Source organism: Cynocephalus volans, chromosome 8 (genome assembly GCF_027409185.1).
Source record: "Cynocephalus volans isolate mCynVol1 chromosome 8, mCynVol1.pri, whole genome shotgun sequence".
In the NCBI taxonomy this organism is placed as follows: Eukaryota; Metazoa; Chordata; class Mammalia; order Dermoptera; family Cynocephalidae; genus Cynocephalus; species Cynocephalus volans.
The window spans coordinates 115913303-115934000 of record NC_084467.1 but is presented as its reverse complement, the minus strand read 5'-3'; the positions used below and the strand labels follow the sequence as shown (position 1 = coordinate 115934000).

Genomic DNA, 20698 nt, shown 5'->3' with positions numbered 1-20698 from the left:
ATTCCCCTGTGGGTTGGCCCACTCACTTCTCCACAATCAAAAACTCCTCCTGAATCCCTGCTGCTCCAGGTTGGGTGATGGGATGGTGGTAGCTGGGGATTTATTCTGTTCTCTTTGTGAGTATCCAGAGTTTTTGCACTCTCCAATGTCTCCACTGCCCTCTCAATGTATTTCAGCTCTTTTCTTTTGTTTTTCTTGTCTAAGCATAGCTGCACATTCAATGCATTCTCTGTCTTTGTGGGAAAGATGAGCAATATATCTTCTAGTTAGCCATCTTGCTCCATCCTCTTGACAAAAATTTTAAAAGTCACAGAATGATCTTAATTTTCCGCTTTGATTATTAAGATCCTTTGCATGCTTTCAGACTGCATGGTCAATTTTTACAGTCCTGCACTAACATGTAAAACAAAGATTGACTTTATGTTGTAGGATTTGGAGTCAAAATCAAAACCTGCAATTTGCTAAGCATCAATAATATATTCTAATGGATACTATAACTTCACTTTTCTTTAAAGAATCTCTTAGTCATTTAACACTTGCAAGGAGCAACGTATATTGAAATATTCTAATATTACTTTGCTTATAGTGCTAATTTTACTTAAGTATTATGACAAACCAGTGCTAAACACATCAACTTACAAGTGGATATTGTTGGAGGTATACTTCTGTCTTGTTTTTTAGAATCCATCATTTTATTAATATCTTCAAAATTTCTAAAGAAATATTGCAGACTACCATAAATTGAATTCTTAGTATGATATCAGCTTAACTTCATCATAGATTCAACAATGGTTTTAATTTTATATTTATTTATAATCTCAATACAATTCAATGTTCTGTTGATACTGAAAAGTAATACTACTCTTGTATGATTTTAAAAAAAACATTTAGAGATTGACTTTTATATATCTTTTACTAACAATTTTTTAAAAATTGCATAGATCAAAGAATGTAGAATGCCATAAAAATTTTAAGCAATTTTCAGATGCTGTTTATTATATTCTCCAGGAGTGGTGGCATTATCATATCCCTGAATCTTCAAATCATTTTTTTTTTATGTTCAGTTTTTGTAAAAGAATTTATGTCTAAGGGTTCCATTGATAAAATTTTCAGCTCAGCCATTTCTACTGAGACAGCCTGGTTGAAGTTCATTGCTTATAGGATCCTATGCACATTATAAGATTTGCTTTGGACAGGTGGCTTGTTTTCAATATTGACTCTGTGTGTGAGGTCTGTGTATTTATTTAAGAGCCAACAAGTAAACTTCCATAAAAACACACTTTTGCTGTAGTGAATGCTGTGCTGAGCCATCAATATACCCTCTTCAGGACACATACGCTCATTCCCTCAGCTTTGGGGAGTACTGACTGCTGGCCAGATGTGCCCTTCTGTGGAAGGGAGCTACTATGTCTAAGGGGAAATCCCTTCCGTGGGGAAAGCCCACATCAAATGTGGAAGTAAGAAGGTAGGACTCATTACCTTATTGTAGGAAATCTGAAGAAACATCCTCGCTGAGGCACTCTATGAATTTGGTTAAGTCGTCTGTTACAACTATATCATAGTTCACCTTCTCCCTCTGCTCAGTCCTGCTTTCTTCTCTTTTTTACTAGTGCTGTTCTTGGGAGCATCCCTAATGAACATTCTGAAGACAGATGTTTATCTGAGTCTGTTTCCTCCGAAATTGACTGGAGACAGTATCTACAAAAAGACAGCCACTTGTCATTGGACAAAGCCATCCTAAGTGACATCAACCTGCTATGGTAAAAACCTCAAATGGCCACTAGAAACAAAGTCCTGCAGCTGCCTGTCCAGGCCACAAAAGTAAAGAGGCAGCTGCATAGCAAAGAAAACCAGTTGTGTTAGACCATACAGCCACTGCACACCAATGAAGTCAGAAAGTCATGTGGTCATGCCCAAATTTCCAATGCCAAAGGCCACTTACACTGGCTCCACTGAAAGATTCTTCATGCATTATTTATTCTTCATTTTCAGAATATTTTATTCTCTTTACCTGTCTTCTTAAAAAGGCCCCAGTAGTAATTGTTGATTGTCTCCTGAATTTAACTTATTCTTCTAAACTGCAGGCATTGACTTTTCATCATACTCAAAATTAGTAAAAATGTATGCTAAAAATATATTCCAACTTTTACTAAAACTTAAATACCTTCCCTGGTTTTTGATTTAAGTAATAGCTCTTTCCTAGATTTGATATAGATGAGGTTACTTTCTCTACTTTGGATTTACCTCGGTGAAATGAATTGTGAAATATTTCACTCTACCATTTTTCTAGAAGTTCACTCTGACGTGCTTCTTTTTATATAAATTTTGGAATGGCTGGTTGCATTTTCTCCCCTGACATAGAAAATATACAGATAAAAATGAATTTATACACAAATAAGTTGGGTATTGGTATTAAAAAGTTGATTTTGTCTTAGCAAAAATCAAGTAATCCATACAGGTCATTGCAATAAGAAAATTAAATAGCTGCAGGTAAACATCTCATAAATCAAAACTATCAAAGTTAGCTGATATTCAACTGACATACTGAATTAGTTAGGATTAAGTTTGGCTGCAAGCAATGAAAAATTCAAACTAATAATATCTTTAAAAAGATGTAATTACATTTCTCTCTCTTGTAAAAAGACTGATAATGAAAGGTTGTTATGGAATTCTATAGTGTCAGAAACTTGGTTCTCAGTTTAGTTTTTTGTTTTAGGGAAGTTTTTATCTTTTGGTTTTGCTTTTTTTGCTTTAGTCATTACCTTGCTTGGTCCACATTCTAAAGGGCATTCCATACTCTGATAAATGTTTCTTTAGACAATGCCATCATTGTGGGAACATCATAGAGCGTACTTACACAAATATAGATGGTATGGCCTACTACACACTTAGGCAATATGGTATAGCCTATTACTCCTATATTAGTAATGTGTTTCTTTATGATGACATTAGGCCATAGAAATTTTTTAGCTCTATTATAATCTTATGGAACCATCGTCTATGCAATCTGTCACTGACCAAAAAGTCATTATGTGGTGCATGACTATAGTTTCTTCTCTGTAAGAACCGCTGGGTGAAATTTCCTTGTGGCCTCAGGACCAGGAATGCTATACTTCTCCTAAACAACTTATCTTCTCCTAAACAACTGTATCTTCTCCTAAACAACTGTATCTTCTAGACAATGAATATGTAACTGAGCCTTCCCTAATCATATTATGGTCCTCTAATAATTTGCAACCCATAGCTAGCCAGTGTATAGAGTATCATGGCACTTTTTAAAAAATTTACTTCATTCTTTGCTTCATCTTGTTTTATTGGTCATATATCCCCCTGGACTCTATTCCTATGTTATTATTAATATATTTTAATATTATGTAAATATTTTGTAAATAATTTTAAATTACTTTTAAAGCTAACAAGTTATTGTGAACTTAAGCATGGGTTTGTAAGCTGCTTGATGATTTGGGGGCTTTACGACTTCAAATTATCGATACAAGGATACTAAAACTTTGTTTTAATCTCTACTGCCACCTAGTGGATAAATATAGAAATTTATATCAATCTGTAGCTTTTTAACAGTGATTACAAAAACCCTCACATTTTCAACCGCAGGGTTTTGATGTTGCATACTTTTATTCTGTGCGTAGAAAGATAAATATTTTATAAAACGTTAGACATTTGTATGATTTTCCCTTGGTGCAATCCATTATCCCAATTCAGTCTCTATTCTATAGAGCATAATTAAACATTTTCCAATTTTTATTTTGTTCTGCTTTTGGAATCTGAAGTGCAGACTGTTAACTATTCCCTTTTATTTACGGACCATGGATATTACTTGGTCTGAGCAGGCTTCCTCTGTAAACTATTTTATTTCTTTATGTATCCCCACTTCCTTCCCTTCCCCAATTCTAATGCATTAACGTGCTACCATTCTGTTTGTATGTGTTCTTATAAAATGTGGTGTTGCTTGATGCGTACTACTTTAATTGCAACAAAAGGTAGTATACTATATGCTTTGTGTATTAACGTATTTTAATCAGCACTCTTTTAAAGGCCTTCCCATATTACCCTATGCCTAGTCTGTTGTTTCTAACTGCTGCATGGGTCCCCTAGTGTGCATCTACCACATTTTACTTATGCGTTCCCATGGGGATGAATATCTAGTGTACTTCCAACACCTCACTACCATTCAGGCAGAGCCTTGGTAGTTGCCCCTGGTCAGGCCTGAAGAACCACACACGGGTTTTAACCAGGAGGTGAACCCCCCACAGCACGCTGGATCTATCACCAGCTTGAGTTTCTCCACAGTCATTGTCACCGTGTGCAATGGTCAGAACTCCTGACCTGCAACCATGTTCACCCTGGCCTCTACCATGTCCTCAGATCCCCGCCCAGTGCCTGGCACACAGTGGCCCTCAGCACTTGTAGCTGACCACGGTGCCCCCCACCTGCCCTGTGCTGGAGCAGGTGTCACCATCAGTGTTCATCAGGCTTCTGGGGCCACATCCTCGGGGGCTCATGGCACAGGAAATAGGCTGCTCTGCTGCCCCCTGGCGTCAGCACACAGGCTCCATTCCCAGACGCCTTCCCCTCCAGGGCTGAGTGCCTCTGGGCTGGAGTGCTGTTTGGAGCAGGTCAGAATCCTGTGGTTTGGGGTGAGTGCTCTTGAAGCCCCTGCTGTGCAGGAGGCAGTGGGGAGCTAGATGCCACCCCTCCCTTGCAGAGCTCACTTCCAGCTGGGGGAGGTTGGAGGATGAGGAGCAGCACGTGGAGTGACACGGGAGGAGGACTTGCTGGGGAGGTCCCTGCCTGGTGGTATGTCCCTGACAAGAGGCCTGAGACCTGGCAAGGGGGCAGCAAGGAGGGGCCGCCATGCAGAGACCGGGTGGACGAGGCAGGACAGGTGGTCAGCAGAGCAGACGGGCCCGAGTGAGGAGGAGGGAAGCCGGCTGCAGTGTTAGAAAATAAGTTAAATAAGGTGAATGAGCTTAGGGTAAAGGACTGTCATTGAAAGCCGCACAAGGGATCACAGAATTTGGGCATAGGAGCCGCACAGGATGGAGTCCTTCTCTGTCCGGCTCCCACGGACCAGGGTGAACCACAGGTCGTCCAGTTTGCTGTGGTTGAGAGCAGGTGCGGTCCATGAGGGCCTGTTAGCCCCCTCTCACCATTTAAGGGTCTGTTGTGACCTGCCAGCCCTGCCTTTGGTTCTAGAAGCTTCTGCATTACAGAGTGCCCTCTGCCATCCCCGTCACTCATGGGGCTGGGGGGCTGGGCAGGGCAGGGAGGAAGCAAAAGCCACTGGGGTGGGCCCGCTTCTCGTGGGAGGAGGCTAAGGCCACGGGGTCAGGGGTTAGGCAGCTCATGCATGGTCACGTGCCAGGATCCGCACCCACATCCGACTCCCCAGGCTTTGCCCCTCTTGCAGGCAGCTTGCTGTGGGTGGCAGCCAGGGAGTGCAGGTCCCCAGCAGCCTCCACCAGCAGCACAGGGCCTTGGGTGTAGGCAAGGGAGCCCCAGGAGTCCGATGAGGGGTGTGGCCCCCGCTCCTGTGTGCTGCAGGGACCAGCTCTGCGAATGGCCTCAGGCAGGGCGTGTCTGGTATCTCTGCACCCAGGCACCCAAGGGCAGTGCTCCAGACAGGAGAAGCGGAGGCCATGGAGTGTTGAAGGAGCGTCTGTCCCATCAGTTATCCCATTTGACTGTGGTGTGGGCCCGTGCAGCAGGTCCTGTTGACAGTGGCAGTTTATACGTGATGAGACCCAGGGCTTGGCCTGCGTCACCCAGAATGGCGTGGGTGTGGGCCCTGGATCCCATGGGGCTCTTCAACTCCTGTCCTTGTGACTGTGCCATTTCTCCCCATGACCAGTCTCCTGGCTTCCGGACTTTGAGCTCAGACTTCAAAGTATGGGCTTGATTTCCAAGTGGAAAAGCAACTTGGCTAGGCCAGGAGTCAGCCAAATGTGGCCCTCCACCTGCTTCTGTAAATAAAGTTTCATTGCACATGGCTTCACCTGTACATGCACCTCTTGCGCGTGGCAGCTGTGCTGAGTAGTCGCGACAGACAGTCTGGTTCCCACACTGAAAATACTTCCTCTCTGGCCCTTTATGGGAAGTTTATTGGCCCCCCAGCTACAGCAGAATAGGGTGGGCACAGACCTTGGAGGGCCCAAGTGCTGGGGTGAGGGGCCTGATCTCTTCCCTACAGGAAAGTTGTTTTCATCACATCTCCCCCCTCTTTTGTTAACACTTTGTGAGTAGAACAGGGGGCCTGGGTGGGTTCCTCCCTGGCATCCACCTCTTCCCTGGGGGAGTTCCCTGGGGCTCCCAGAGTCTGCGGCAAGAGCTTCACGTGGGGATCTGGTGCCCCAGAAGGTGTCAGAACAAGGGCAGTCCTTGCTCCATGTGGCCGCTGCAGGAGGGGTCTTCCAGACCCACACTCGGGTCACTCCCTGCTCTGTCTTCCCACCGAGTGTGAACCAGGAGTGGCAAGGCCTGGGGGCAGCCCGGGCAGCCTCAGGCCCTGCTGGCCATTCACAGGCTGTGTCTCCACAGGGGCGGCTGACGGGGCTGGGTGGAGAGGACCTTCCCACCATCATCATCGTGGCCCACTACGACGCGTTCGGAGTGGCCCCGGTATGTATGTGTGTCCCCCACGGGGCCGGACCCCATCTCGGTTCAGTCTGCAGATGCACCCACAGTGAGGGCCCTTGACCCGCTTTCTCAGGTCCCATGAGGACCCCCTGGGTGTGTGTCATCGTGTCACTGACATGGAGGCTGAGCTACACGGGTGGTCTCTTGGCCAGGGTCCCACAGCAAATAGCTGGCCAGGCCAAGAATTGAGCCCAGGGTGCCTGTGTCAGGGTCCCAGGCCCACCCCAGATGTGGAGATCCACGAGCAGGGGAAATCCTAGGACTCAGCTCAGTTTTCCCCTGGCTGTGGCTTATTACAGGGAAAGGACACAGAGCAGAGTCAGCACAGGGAAAAGGCGCGTGGGGTCGACTTGGGTGTCGGGGGTGGGGATGTTCAGGTTCAGCTTCCAGAATCCTCCCCCAGGGGCGTCGCACAGGACGAATCCTGAGCAACACGTGTGAGGTGTCATCCCAGGGAAGCGCACAGAGACCCAGCACCCGGGAGTCTTATGGGGGCGGGTCACACAGCCCCCCTGCCTGACAGGTGCGAGATTCCAGACTCCTGAAAGAAGGCGGGGTTGAGCTTAAACCACACTGTGTGCATGGACAGTGTCGGCCCAGGAGCCCCTCCTGCCAGACAGGGTGGGCCCCGAGGTCCAGGTTCCCCATACCAGGCAGCACCGGTCTCGTGGCCACTGTTCTGAATACACAGCTTCGGGCCTTCAGGGCCGGCTCTGTTCTGCAGAGCGCCAGGTATAGTGAGGTCAGGGGCTCGTGCCGGAATGTAAATCAACATGTCCTGTTTCGTCTTCCTGAAAATCTTGCTTTGAAAAAATCAGCTAGACCAAGCCCCTGTTCGTGCCGTGGACGGGTAAGAGGGACAAGCTTACAGTGAACAATTCAGTGACATTTGTTTAGTACGTTCACAAGGCTGTACAAGCACCACCCCCTCTAGTTCCAGAACATTCTATTATCCAAAGGTAGCCCATCAGAAGTCACTCCCCACCCCTTTCCCCCACCCCCGGCAACCACGAATCCACTTTCTGCCTGTGTGGATTGGCCTGTTCTGGACATTTCCTATAAATTGAGCGACACTCTGTATGGCCTTTTGTGTCTGGCATCTTCTACTAAGCACGAGGCTCTCCCATGAATTTTGATGCCACCGTTACACCCCTTTGTACACTGTGACCTTGCGACAGTCCCAAGCCATCGCAGGATCCAGTTATATCTCCCTACGAATCATCATCACCCCACTGAGAATGTTGCTCTGAGACACAGTGGGGACTGAGGTGTCAGGCTGGAGGGATGACTGGGCCCCCACAGCCAGGGGCACGAGGGTGGAGGAGCTGGTCCTGCAGGTGGCCCCTTGCAGATGCTGGCACTGGGGGAACACTGCCCTTGGTGACCGCATCCACCTGCTGGGTGCTCAGCTCCAGGCTCTGGGCAGAGTCGCTGTGAGTGAGGGACCAGCCCTGCAGACCAGGGGTTCAAACAGAGGAGGGGAACGATCCCAGCCATGCCCTGGACAAGTTCTGGAGGCGAGATGGAGGTGGCAGTTCAGAGTTGACCACAGCCACCATCAGGGACAGCAGGTTTTGGGGGGGTGGGACGCAGCACACAGGCATGACAGCCGGCCCTGTCTCTCCCATCCTGCAGTGGCTGTCACTTGGCGCAGACTCCAACGGGAGCGGCGTCTCCGTGCTGCTGGAGCTGGCCCGCCTCTTCTCCAGGCTGTACACCTACAAGCGCACCCACGCCGCATGAGTGCCACCGGGCAGGCGGGGGCCACGGGCAGCTCGGCACCAGCACGGTTATACCTGTTCTCTTCAGAGCCAGGGCCCCAGGGGGTTCTGACCCCAGGAATCAGGGAGTCTGTTAAGGGCTAGCAACGTGCTAGGCCTGCCACCAAGCTCCCCAGACTCTTATCTCTTCCAGTCCCACCACAAGACTGGGACAGCTGTCAGGCCTAGGAACTGGTTAGGGACGCGTTCACCTGCGAGTAATGTTAACGTCCAACAGTTGCTGAAACCGTGTTCCTGCCTCTTGGCACCGTGAGCATTGGGCTGGATCCTTCTCTGTGGTGGGGCGTCCTGGGCACTGCAGGTGCTGAGCAGCATCCCTGCCTCCACCCACTCTGTGCCAGGAGCACCCCCCAGTTGTGACAACCTCAAATGTCCCCAGACATGGCCCAGTGTGCCCTGGAGGCAGAATCTCCCAGGGTGACACCTCCTGGGTTAGGGGATTCCATGGACCCCCAAGAGACTCTGCATCCCTTAATCACCTGCCCTACTGAGGTCCAGGGGTCTGCACACATTTAAATCCACACACCGATGGGGAGGGAGAGAGGAGGTGAGTCCCAGAAGCTGGGGTCACCTGGTTTGTACCGTCTGCCCCATCGGGAGTTTATCCTGGTGTCTGTTGTGAGCACGGATGTAACTTGATTTTTTTCCACAATAACTAACCCAGGCTCTCCCCCTCGGCACTGCTGACATGCAGGGTCTGATCACCCTCTGTGGCGGGTCTGTCCTGGGCACTGCAGGTGCTGAGCAGCGTCCCTGCCTCCACCCACTCCATGCCAGCAGCACCCCCCAGTTGTGACAATCACAGATGTCCCCAGGTATGGCTAAGTGTCCCCTGGGGGACAGAATCACCCAGGTGAGACCCTTGCTTAAAAAAAGGCAGCCGTGCACTTCTCAAAGACAAGGTCGCTGCGGGCATCGTTGGTCAGCAGTTCAGGGCTCAGGGGTGCTGTGTCAGATCTTTTTGGGCCTCCTTATGGTCACCAGTGACTGCCCAGCACCAGTAGTCACGTCCAAGTTCAGGCAGGGTGAAGGTGGGGGCGGGGGCAGCGAGTTCCCTTCTAAAAAGTGCCAAAGCAGACGCTTTCTCCTCCGTCCTGTGTATACAGACCACCAGCCCGCACAGTTCCTGGAGGCCACTCTCTGTCCCCTGCCACATGGCCTGCTCTGTGGCTCGGTGTTTGTGCCTTGTAGGCCAGCAGGGGAATCTCACACTTGATCTGTCCATCTTCTTTGAGGGACCCACCTGACTAGGTCAGGCCCACCCAGGGTCACCTCCCTTCTGATGAACTCAGAGTTACCGCATTCGTAACCTGAACTCAGGGAGGGGACTACACAGGTTGTCTACACAGGGGGTGAGAGTCACGGGGCCAGCCTAGAATGAATTCTGCCTGCCACAGTGTATGTTTCAGGAAGCCCCCTCCTTTGATCCCCAGCACAAGGCTGAGGGCAGGTGTACTGGGGAATGGCCCCAGCTGTCTGGTGTGTTTGTGGGGTGGGAGGGGGAGCCTGTTCCCAGAGGATTAAAAGCTACTTAGAAATTTTGAGGCTGTCTCCTGCTGCCTGCTCCAGCGCTTTGGAGCGAGCCTGCTGAGTCCAGGGGCATGCTGATTGCCCCGCAGCGCCTGGTCTCGGGAAACTGGCCTCTGGCACTAGCATTTGTGTTTCCCCACTGATTTTCCTAAATCTTTTTTTGGTCGGTTGGTTGGTGTTTTTTTGGCTGATTGTTTTTTGGTGGCTGGTCACTACTGGGATCTGAACCCTTGACCTTGGTGTTATAACACCATGCTCTAACCACCGAGCTAACTGTCAGCCCTGATTTGTATAAATCTTGAATGGGAAAAATTTGCTTTCATTCTTTTTTTTTTTTTTTTTTTAACTGCAGACACCCCCCCCCCCACCCCTCACCCAATAAAGCCTTTTGAGAAGTCCATGATATCAGTCAGGTGTGAGCAGGACCAGTTGCTGCCAAGGTCAGGGACTTCTGGGCAGTTTGGGGAAAAGGCACCAGGGAGTGGGTCGGGGAGAGTCGGGGGTCCAAATGTCAGACATTTGAAGGCTGGCGGAATCCAATGGCCAATGACCCAAGTGGTCATCTTAGGGATGTGCCCAGGCAGCTTCCTTCTTTCTTGCTTGCTTTCTTTTTAATTATTTATGTTTTTTGTGGCACTGGCCAGTATGGGGATCCGAACCCTGGACCTCGGTGTTACAAGGCGGTGCTCTGACCAGCTGAACTAACTGGCCAGCACATATTTATTCTTTCTTTTTTTTTTTTTTTAACATACCTGATTTGTGCAGACGGTATTGATCGATTATTAGCTTGAGTCCATAGTGTACGTTTGGGTTCACTCCGGGTGTGGGACATCCTATGGCTTTGGACAAACATGTAGTGACATGTGCCCTAAAAGTCCCCGGTGCCCCACCTGTTCCTCCAAACCCCACTGCTGGTGACCGCGGGTCCGTTCCCTTCTGCACAGCGTAGCCTCTTCCAGAGTGTTCTGCAGCTGGACTTTCACAGTGTGAAGGCTTTCCACGTGGGCTGTTTTCTCTCAGCGATGTCGTATGTGTTCCCCACGTCTGCCCATGGCCTGAGGTCTCACTCAGCACAATGTGACATCCTCTGGTCAGGCTGCCCTGTGGTCGCCTCTGTGCAGTCCTGTTGGGGCTGTTCACGTCATGCCAGTCTCACACCCTCAACCCCTTGGGGGCAGGAGCAGGGGTCAGCTCTGAGGAGCTCCCTCCTGTCACTCACTCATGCCCTGTGGGCTGCCCATACCAGGCCTGTCCCTGCAGACGCAGTGCAAGGGTGACCACAAGGCACCTGCCCTGGCAGAGCAGGCATCGGGCAGGGTGTGGGCTGGTCCCAGCAAGACGAGGTGTAGCAGGGTGTCCAGGCTGCGGGCAAGAGCGGGACAAAGTGTGAGAGGACACTGTGGGGGCCACTCGTGTGAGGAGGGGTCGGTGACCTGCAGCCTGAGGAACAGCCGAAGTCGTCGTGGGAAAGAAGCAGGGGGCAGGGACAGCCCGGGCAATGTCCCCAGGACAGAAAGGGGCTCAGTGGGCATGTCAGTGTCCTGGCCTAAAACAGCAGAAGTGTGTTCTCCTGCAGCCCGTGAGCCAGAAGTCTAAAATGCAGGTGTGGCAGGGCTGCACTCTCTCCAGTGGCTCCAGGGGAGGGTCCTTTCTGCCTCTTCTAGCTTCTGGGGGCCCCAGGCGTCCCTTGGCTATGGCTGTGTCCCTCTAGTCTCTGCTCCCGTCTTCATGTGGTTTTTTCCCTGGTGTATCCCTGTATCGCCTCTCCTCTTCTGAGGACACACTCACTGGATCTAGGGCCCACACTACTCCAGTACCATCTCATCCTAACTAATGACATCTTCAAAGACCAAGGAAGATCACCTTCTTAGAGGTTCCGAGTGGACGTGATTTTGGGGGGGCACCGTTCACCCCAGTACAACCTCAGATGTCAAGCAGGGGGGACTCTGAGGGGGGAGTGACATCTGGGGCCAGTGAGGAGCCTGCGTGGTGGGGCCTTGCTGGAGCGCTGCAGGCAGGGAGGCCGAGGCTCCTGAGTCCCCATCACAAGCTCCCATGCACCCATGACCACGTCCAGCTACTGCAGAAATGGCAGGGCCGTCAGAAAAGCATACTGTTGCCCTGGCAGGCTGGGAGGACTCAGGGGCCAGGCAGGCTTGGGGCCCTTCAGGACAGCCCTGGCTTCAGTCCTGTCGGGGGAGGTGGCGTTGAGGTCCTTCCACTTTTTGTAAAGAGGGTTCCCGTTTATCTTCCTGGTGTCTGTTTCCTGATCGCTTCCTCCTGGTTTCCAGAGAACTCGGAAAAGCCTCTAGAGCAGGGGTCTCACCAGGGGGATCCTGCCCCCAGTGCACACTGGGCCACGTCTGGAGACATCTGGGGTTGTCACGACTGGGGGAGCTCCTGGCACAGAGTGGGTGGAGGCCAGGGATGCTGCTCAGCACCTGCAGTGCCCAGGACGGCCCCAACACAGAGAGTGACCCGTCCCCAATGTGCACAGTGCTGAGGGGAGAGACCCCACCCTGAGGGGCTGGTCACAACTTTGTACCTTTGAGGAGACTGTTTCTGAGCTTGCCGTGCCCCTCTTTGTGGACCTACGACCTGGCCCTTGTCTCTCCTTCAGCCCAGGACGCTCTTCTGTCAAAGCTAACGCCCCGGTCCTCCCCCCCGCCAGGTACAACCTGCTGTTTTTTGCTTCTGGAGGGGGCAAGTTTAACTACCAGGGCACGAAGCGCTGGCTGGAAGACAACCTGGACCACACAGGTGAGCGGCCCGTGGGGCTGGGGAATGAGGGGTCAGGGGGCACCGAGGGGTGGGGCCACCTCCCGGTTCTGGCTGCTCCCCCAACAGCTCTCGATGTCCTGCAGACTCCAGCCTGCTGCAGGACAATGTAGCCTTCGTCCTGTGCCTGGACACCATGGGCCGGGGGAGCAGCCTGCACCTGTACGTGTCCAAACCTCCCCGGGAGGGGACCCTGCAGCATGCCTTCCTGAGGGAGCTCGAGACGGTGGGTGTCCCCGGGGCCAGGCAGGGGGACTAGGCATGTGCCCACTTTGCAGACAGGCCCCCGAGGCTCTGAGGGTCTCCACCGGGCTCTCTATAAACTCAGGGTCCTTGAGCAAGCCTCAGAGTGGGCTTCCAGGGGGCAGGTGGGTTCCCCTGCTTTCTGGGAGGACCCCAGGCGTTTGCGGTGACACACCTGGTCCTAAAGGCCGTGTGGGAGCGTTCGGGGAATGAGCCGGGGCCTGTAGGGGCCAGCTCTACAAGTCTTGCAGGGAGCCCAGCTGGAACTTCAGGGTAGGTGGACAGACTGCTGCCCCTCTGGGTCCTGACTGTGTACTCGGCCGCAGGTGGCCGCCCACCAGTTTCCCGAGGTGCGGTTCTCCATGGTACACAAGAAGATCAACCTGGCCGAGGACGCGCTGGCCTGGGAGCATGAGCGCTTTGCCATCCGCCGGCTGCCCGCCTTCACCCTGTCCCTCCTGGAGAGCCACCGCGACAGCCAGCGCAGCAGCATCATGGACGTGCGGTGAGGCCTGGGAACGAGCCGCCTTCAGGACTTTTCTTAGGGGGCAGGGTCAGAAGTAGACGTGGTGTGGCTCCAGTGGGCCACACCAGCAGTGGGCAAGTGCCCGGTGACACAGGAGGGATGGGGGCGGGGGTGCCCATCCAGCGTAGCCCTCACCAAGTGGGGGCATCGAGCAAGCTGCTCTGCCTGTAATGGTGCCATGTGCCTGTAAGAGGCCGGCCGGAGGCCTGGGGGCACAGCCCTCAGTGTTGTGTCCTGGGGCTGGCACAACAAAGCTCCATTGACTAGGGGACTTCAAACAATAGGAAATGATTCTCTGTCCATCTGGAGGCCGGAAGTCTGAGGTCCAGCTGTGCCAGGGCCACACTGCCTGCTGAGGCTCCAGGGAAGGGTCCCTCTTACCTCTTCCAGCTTCTGGGATTCCAGGTGTCCCTCGGCTTGTGGTCATCCCTGTAGTCTCTGCCTCCACCTTCTCGTGGCTTCTCTGTGTCTGTGTCCAAACTTCCCTCTTACAAGGACACCTGTCGTTGTACTTAGGGTCCACCCCCGTCCAGTATGACCTCATCGTAATTATGTCAGCAAAGCCCCTCTTTCCAAGGAGGGTTCCATTCTGAGATTCCAGGTGCACGTGAGTTTGGGGTAGGGGACCCCACTCAGTCCACTATGGAGGGTTCCAGCCACTGGGCCCTCAGCAACCCTGGGAGGTGGGGGCCGTGGTCACCCCATTTTCCAGGTGGAAAACCGGGGTGCAGGGCATCCCCGTCGTTGAAGGTGGATGCAGGGCAGGGGAACAGCATGCCAGGCCGGCTCCTTCATGCTGCACAGATGACCCAGCCAGGGCGCTGGGCAGCCCGTGAGGAGGGACACTGGGGCCCCCATTTTAAAGAATCCGAGGCATGGAGAGGCGCCTGCCCATGCCCGGGAGAGATGTTGCTTTTCCTGTTTTTATTATTAGAGATTCAGAAGATTCTTTACTTTTTGATTGTTGTACATAAGGCTGATTCCCTAAAAAAAATTTTTTTTTAATCTTGAAGGTCCCGGGTTGATTCTAAGACCCTGACCCGCAACACGAGGATCATCGCAGAGGCCCTGACCCGGGTCATCTACAATCTGACGGAGAAGGTAGGCCCTGCCGTGGCCGTGAGTCCCCCAGCACTTTGGCGGGCCTGGGCTCAGGACCGTGTCCCCTCGTCTCTCTGCAGGGGACGCCCCCGGATATGCCGGTGTTCACAGAGCAGATGGTAAGGGGTCGGGTGGGCAGGAGGGAGGGGTGTCTGGGAAGGCGGGTGGAGACTGGCCTGTGACCGCGGCCACCGTCCCTGCAGCAGATCCAGCAGGAGCAGCTGGACTCGGTGATGGACTGGCTCACCTACCAGCCGCGGGCCGCACAGCTGCTGGACAAGGACGGCACGTTCCTCAGCACGCTGGGCCACTACCTGAGCCGCTACCTGAAGGACGTGAAGCAGCACCACGTCAAGGCCGACAAGCGGTGGGTCCGGGCCCCACCCCTGTCCTCAGTGCACTGCGTGTGGTCCCCTTCCAGTCCCGGGTTCACTATGGCAGATGGGACTCACCTGCACTGGGTCTTCTAGAATCTTCTCGCCCCACTCCACCCCCGGGGTGCCAGATGGAGCAAATAAAAATACAGGACAAAAAATAGAACAATAACTGGAAAGTATGGGTGCCCGTTCAATTTGAGTTGCAGATAAGTGACACGTCGTTTTCAGTGTAAGTGTCCTATGTGGTATTTGGGATGTACTTATGCTTAAGATGTATTTGTTGTTTATCGAAATTCACAGGTCGTGGACGTCCTGTGTTTCATCTGGCTGCCCTGCACCCCCACCCGCTGTCGGTGGCCCTTTCACGCTCTATGCATCCCCTGAATGCCCTCGGGATGTTCCTCCCGTCTGCAGGCCCCTGGGTTTTATCTTTTGGGTGTTTGGGGCTCCTGAGCTCCTCCCCAATTGGGCCGAGCAAGCATGTTGGGCCTTGTAGGAGAGGCGCCCACAGCTGTCTGCAGGCAGGAAACGTCCCCTGAGGCTGCTCAGTGCCTTCCTCCTGACTTACCAGTGCTCACAGCTGGTCCAGGAGACAAAGATCTTGGACAGAAGAAGAAACCGAGGCTCAGAGTGGACCCACAGCTGTGGAGCCAGGGTCTCATACCCACGCTGAGGTTGCCCTCCCTCTGTAGATAGAAGCCCTTCCCAGTCTAGTATAATTGCTAAAGTCATCCTATTTCATTTTTAAAGAGGTTTAACATCCAAAAAAGTAACAGGGAGGTCACTTCAGTATAGATGACAGTCCTTTCCCAAAAGGGGCACTTGACAGCTGTGGGAGTTCCTGGTAGCAGCTGCCCTACCCATCACAGTCTCTGCAGAGGGGCTGTGGGGACAGGACGTGCGGCGAGCCCCCTGAGAAAGTGCTTTCTCCCCAGGGACCCCGAGTTTGTCTTCTATGACCAGCTCAAGAAGGTGATGAACGCCTACAGGTGAGTTGAGTGGCAGGCATGGGACCAGGAGCCCCTGTACCCCTGGGGGATGGCCGTGCGGCCCACGCTACCCTGACCACACGGGTCCCCACGTCTTCCCCAGGGTCAAGCCGGCCATTTTTGACCTCCTCCTGGCCGTCTGCATCAGCGCCTACCTCGGGATGGCCTACACGGCAGTCCAGGTGAGCAGGTGCCTGGGGGAGAGGGCTGTGGGCTGGGGCAGATGCAGCATCTCCCCCAGGCCCCAGTCCCGGCCTAGTAGCAGGTTCTGCAGGTGGCCTCCCAGTGTCTCCCGGGCTCACCCAGCCCCCGCTGTCCACAGCACTTCGACCTCCTCTACAAGACAGTTCAGAGGCTGCTCGTGAAGGCCAAGACACAGTGACATGGTCCCCCAGGGCTCCCACTGCCTGTTGCCCCCACCACCCCAGCCGGCAGGCGCTCTAGTGAGTGGACGCATCCCCACCGCCACCTCTGCAGGACCTGGCCTCCCCTCCCCCACGGTGGCCGAAACACTGAATTACAGAGGTGTCCTGTGTTGCTTTTTAGGACTTGGGGGATTCTTGCTTTTTTCTTTTCTTTAACTTCCTTGGAGGGGAGCTTGGGGGAGGCCCTGGGGTCAGGACACGGACTTGGTGACAAGTCAAGTCCGCGGATGAGCCCCCAGCCCTAGAGACGCCTCAGCTCGCCTAAGGGAACGTGCATATTAAGGAGGAAATGCCAGGATTCCCCTGCTGGTGACAGCCTTGGCCGTGAGCCCTGCACCCAGGGACTGCAGTCCTCAGACATGTGGGACCAGCCCTCAGATGTCCCTGTCCTGATTCCTGCCCCTGTGACTTATTTATCTTTTTCCTCTTGCCTGAAGAGGATAGCGCCAGCCTCTGGGTTTCCAGGTTCTGTCCCCTCCAAAGCCCTTGTCCCTCTCCAGTGTGGCATCCCCCTCCCTGGGAGGTCTGCTCAGAGTGTGGCCTGAGTGTCCCGTCTCCCCCTGAGCCCGGGGCGAGCATGACCGGCCCTGGAGACACAGGGTACTCCCCTGCCATGTTTGGAGGCCACGCTGCCCAGCCTTCCCCTTTTCCCACCACCGGGGTCTGTCAGTGGCAAGCAAACGTGATTGTCACCAGGGTGTACTGGTGGGGCCATTCCCTGAGCACGTGTTCCTGCCCCCACACCACACTCTCCTGGTCATTCCTGCATCTCTCCTCCTCTGCCTGTTCCCTCATGTCCCTTGGGGGTGGCAGAGCCCAGGCTTTCTCCCCAGGCTGTGTCTCCAGCTTCTTCACCATGGCCCCTGGCTCCCTGCCCCAGTTTTTGGCATTAAGTTTTTCCACGGCTGGCCTGTCCTCTTGGGGACGTGGCAGAAGGCAGCCGTGGAGGCCTCCCAGCCCCAGACTCCTCCCCTAATGCACTTCCCAACCCGGGCACAGTTTCCTCATCTTTAGAAAGGAGGGTGCCTTCCGGGGGGACGTCCAGGTGGGCGTCCAACGAGAGTGTTTGCTGTGGCCTGGGGGCTGCTCTTCCCAGGACCCGAAGCAGGAAGGCGTGGGAGCCGTCGACTGAGCCTGTATCCCCACAAACCAGGCGCCCTGTGGGGCGTGAGCCCCTCGGAAGGGAAGGGAGGGGGAGGGGCCTCCAGTGCCGGGGCCGGACTTGACCTCAGGGAGACCAAGGTGTATCAGTTCATTAGCAATATAATCAATTAGGTGTTCGCAGGGGGAGGGTCAGCATGGGGGGAGTCCAGGCCCCGGCACCTGCTGAGGCCTCCAGGGAGGTCTTGGCCTGTCAGATGCTGAGGGGGACGAGGGCCAGCCCATTGGAGCCAAGTGTCTTGGACCCTCTGTGGCTCTGGCCGCCCATTCCTTGGCTGCCACCTCTGCCCTTGACACAGCCCTTGGCCACCACCCTCGGTGATGGCCCACCCCCATCCTGTGCCCAGCCTGCACAGGGACCCTCTTTTCCATCCTCACTGGCCGGGTGGCCCGCCTCCCCCAGAGACTGTTTCCCGAGGGCCCAGTCAGCCCGGCCCACCTCTGAGCCTTTGTGCCCGGGCAGCCAGACCCTGATACTGAGGCTGGTGTCTCCCCACTGCCCTGAAGGACTTGGGGCACGCGAAGTGCCAGCGAGCTTCTGGCTGGTCGAGCTGTCCGGGCCGGTGTTCCCAAGCAAGCTTCCTTCCTTCCCGGGCAGGTCACTGGGATGGACCGGCCATCTGGAGCTCAGGCCGGTTGTAGGACACTGTTGGCCCCATCACAAAATAAAGCCATATTGAACGATGGCCACCAGTGTCTTGTCTGGGAGCCTCGAGGTTTCAATTTGCTGACTTTTAAGGTGGTTTATGTTTCTCCGTGGTCTGGAGGTGGGGGCACAGGGGTCCATGTGAAGAGCCCTACACTGGGATGAGGGGCCAGCCCTCCCGTGGGCCAGTTCTGTGTCTGCAGTGGCCAGAGCCAGCCATGCAGGACACCAAGGCCCCGAGCGCCACCCCCTTGGCTCTTCCAGGCAAAAACCTGCTCACTATGTTCCAGGTCCAATGGGATAGGTGGGTCCCTTACCTTGGGCTGCCATTACAAAGTGCCACCAGCTGGGGGCTTGAAGCTACCGACATATGTCCTCCCGCAGTCCTGGAGGCCAGAGGTCTGACACAAGGTGTGTCAGGGCTGGGGCTCCAGGAAAGCTCCTTCCTGCCTCTCCTAGCTTCTGGTGGTGGCCCGCAGCCCTTGGCGCTCCTGGGCTTGTGGTCACATCGCTCAACCTCTGCCTCTGTCCCCATGGGGCCACCTTCTCTCTCTCTCACCTTAACAAATGGCATCTGCAAAGACCCTGTTTCCAAATGGCATATTCTGAGGTTCAGGGTGGATGTGAATTTGGGGGATTCTATTCAACCCCATACAGGGGGCAGGAGGCTGGTGAAGGCCCCACCATCCAGGCTCCAGTGAGGTCCCTGCATTTGGGTTTCCAGAGTCTGGTTCTGTGAGGTTCATGGGATCCAGCCTGATGCACCGGGGGCTACAGGGTGGATGTAGATCTAGAGCTTGTCCCTTCTGGCCAGATGCCTTGGAGACCCTCCAGGGTCTGCCCACTTCTCTGACTCAGTCAGCAAACACCAGCTGAGCTGCTTCTGTGGGTCCAGCTCTGGGAACAGGCTGAGTCCCCCCCTCACAGATCTGAGGGAGGGAGGGCAGGCGAGGAGAAGCTGGGGAGGAAGAGAGGGAGGGAAGGAGGGCAGGGTCCCCGGGTGAGATTTAGATAGGGGGATGGGGGGCCCTGGGGGAGCCGAGGAATGGAGCTGTGAGGTGGCTCACCCCAAAGGAGGTGGGAGCCTGGAGGTGACACTTGCGTAGAGACCTGAATGTTGAGCCAGCCAGGGTGAAATCTGCAGGCAGAGGACACAGCCTGTGCAAAGGCCCTGGGGCAGGACCGAGCCTGACATGGAGGAACAGCGAGGAGGCCCGTGTTGGTCTGGTTGCTGATTTTATCGCTGTGATTATCATTATTACTGATGACTTCCCTCCTCAAGAGCTGAGCTCGCCTCCTGCAGGAAAGCGCTGGGCTCCAGCGGCGCGGCCTCAGTTTCCCCGGGCGCGGCCGCTGGTGCGCTGCGGAGCTGCCTTTGTGGCGGCCGCCGGGTCGGGGGCGCGTGGCCGCTGCAGCTGCAGGTCGCCGCCGCCGCGGCCGCCGCCGTTCCCGCGCCCGCCATGGCCCGCCTGACGGAGAGCGAGGCCCGCCGGCAGCAGCAGCAGCTCCTGCAGCTGCGGCGCTCGCCCGTGGGCGGCAGCGGCGGCCCGAGCCCTCGGGGGCCAGCCCGACGGCAGGAAGGACCTGGACGCCATCAAGCTCTTCGTGGCCAGATGGATCCCGCGCACCCTCCAGCCGCTGTTCGTGCTCACGGGCCCCAGGACCCCTGCACCGGCAGCACAAAGGTGGCTGCAAAGGAAGACGGGCTGGGGGCGCGGGCCGCTGAGCCAGGCTCGGGGGAAGCGCCAGCCTCGGGTGGGTGAAATGCTCCCGCCTGCCCACCCCCGTGCCCACCCTCTGTGGGGATCAGGACCCCCTCCCCAGGCCTCTGCCCTCGCCCTTCCCTGCCTCCACCTTTGGCTCAAGTTAAAACTGGCCGAGCCTGTTAGCCATGTGTTGGGGTCCGAGGCCAAAGACAATGAACGTGGACTGTCCATCTGGGCAGAGCCCAAATCCTGGGGTGGATAGGGGGCAGGCGGAAGGCGTGGGCGACCTCGGAGCCCAGCAGCGGCGGCAGCTGGGGGGAGGCCTGCCTGCCCGCCTCCCACCACCTGATCCTCTCTGATGGCATCCCGGAGCGGGTGCCCAGCCGTCGTGGCCCCAGCCATTGGCCCAGTGTCTGAACTTGGGTGGCTTTGACAGCTTCCCTGTCAGGTGCTGGGGACAGGAAAGGCTTTGTGCTGGACACCCCTGGTCCCCATCCTCCAGCAAGACCCAGGAGGGGCCCTGGGGGTGGAACGGGGCTCGTGACCTATTTTAAACCCAATTTGTCCCCGTCTCTCCCCGGGCATTGCATGCACAGTGATAAACATGAATACGTGTTTGTCGAATGAATGAATCGGTGAGCGAATGAATGAATAAATGAATGAATGATGGGATGGGTCAGGACAGGTCATAGGGAGGGTCTGGTGGGATGGATCTCAGGCTGTCACTCCAGCTAGATCCTCCCGCTGCTGGCATCTTGAGGGGGAGGAAAGAACCCCTCCC

At 54.6% G+C, this 20698-nt stretch overlaps 1 protein-coding gene across 1 annotated transcript; it reads left to right on the top strand.

The window, feature by feature from the left end:
* The first annotated feature begins 5788 nt into the window (after positions 1-5788).
* Positions 5789-16361, top strand: LOC134384315 (BOS complex subunit NCLN-like). Its single transcript, XM_063105862.1, is given in 12 exon segments — positions 5789-5905; positions 6559-6636; positions 8290-8399; positions 12637-12725; positions 12830-12969; positions 13313-13491; positions 14526-14613; positions 14694-14732; positions 14820-14980; positions 15926-15979; positions 16083-16161; positions 16302-16361. Coding segments are annotated over 12 exon segments (1194 nt in total).
* Positions 16362-20698: the final 4337 nt, after the last annotated feature.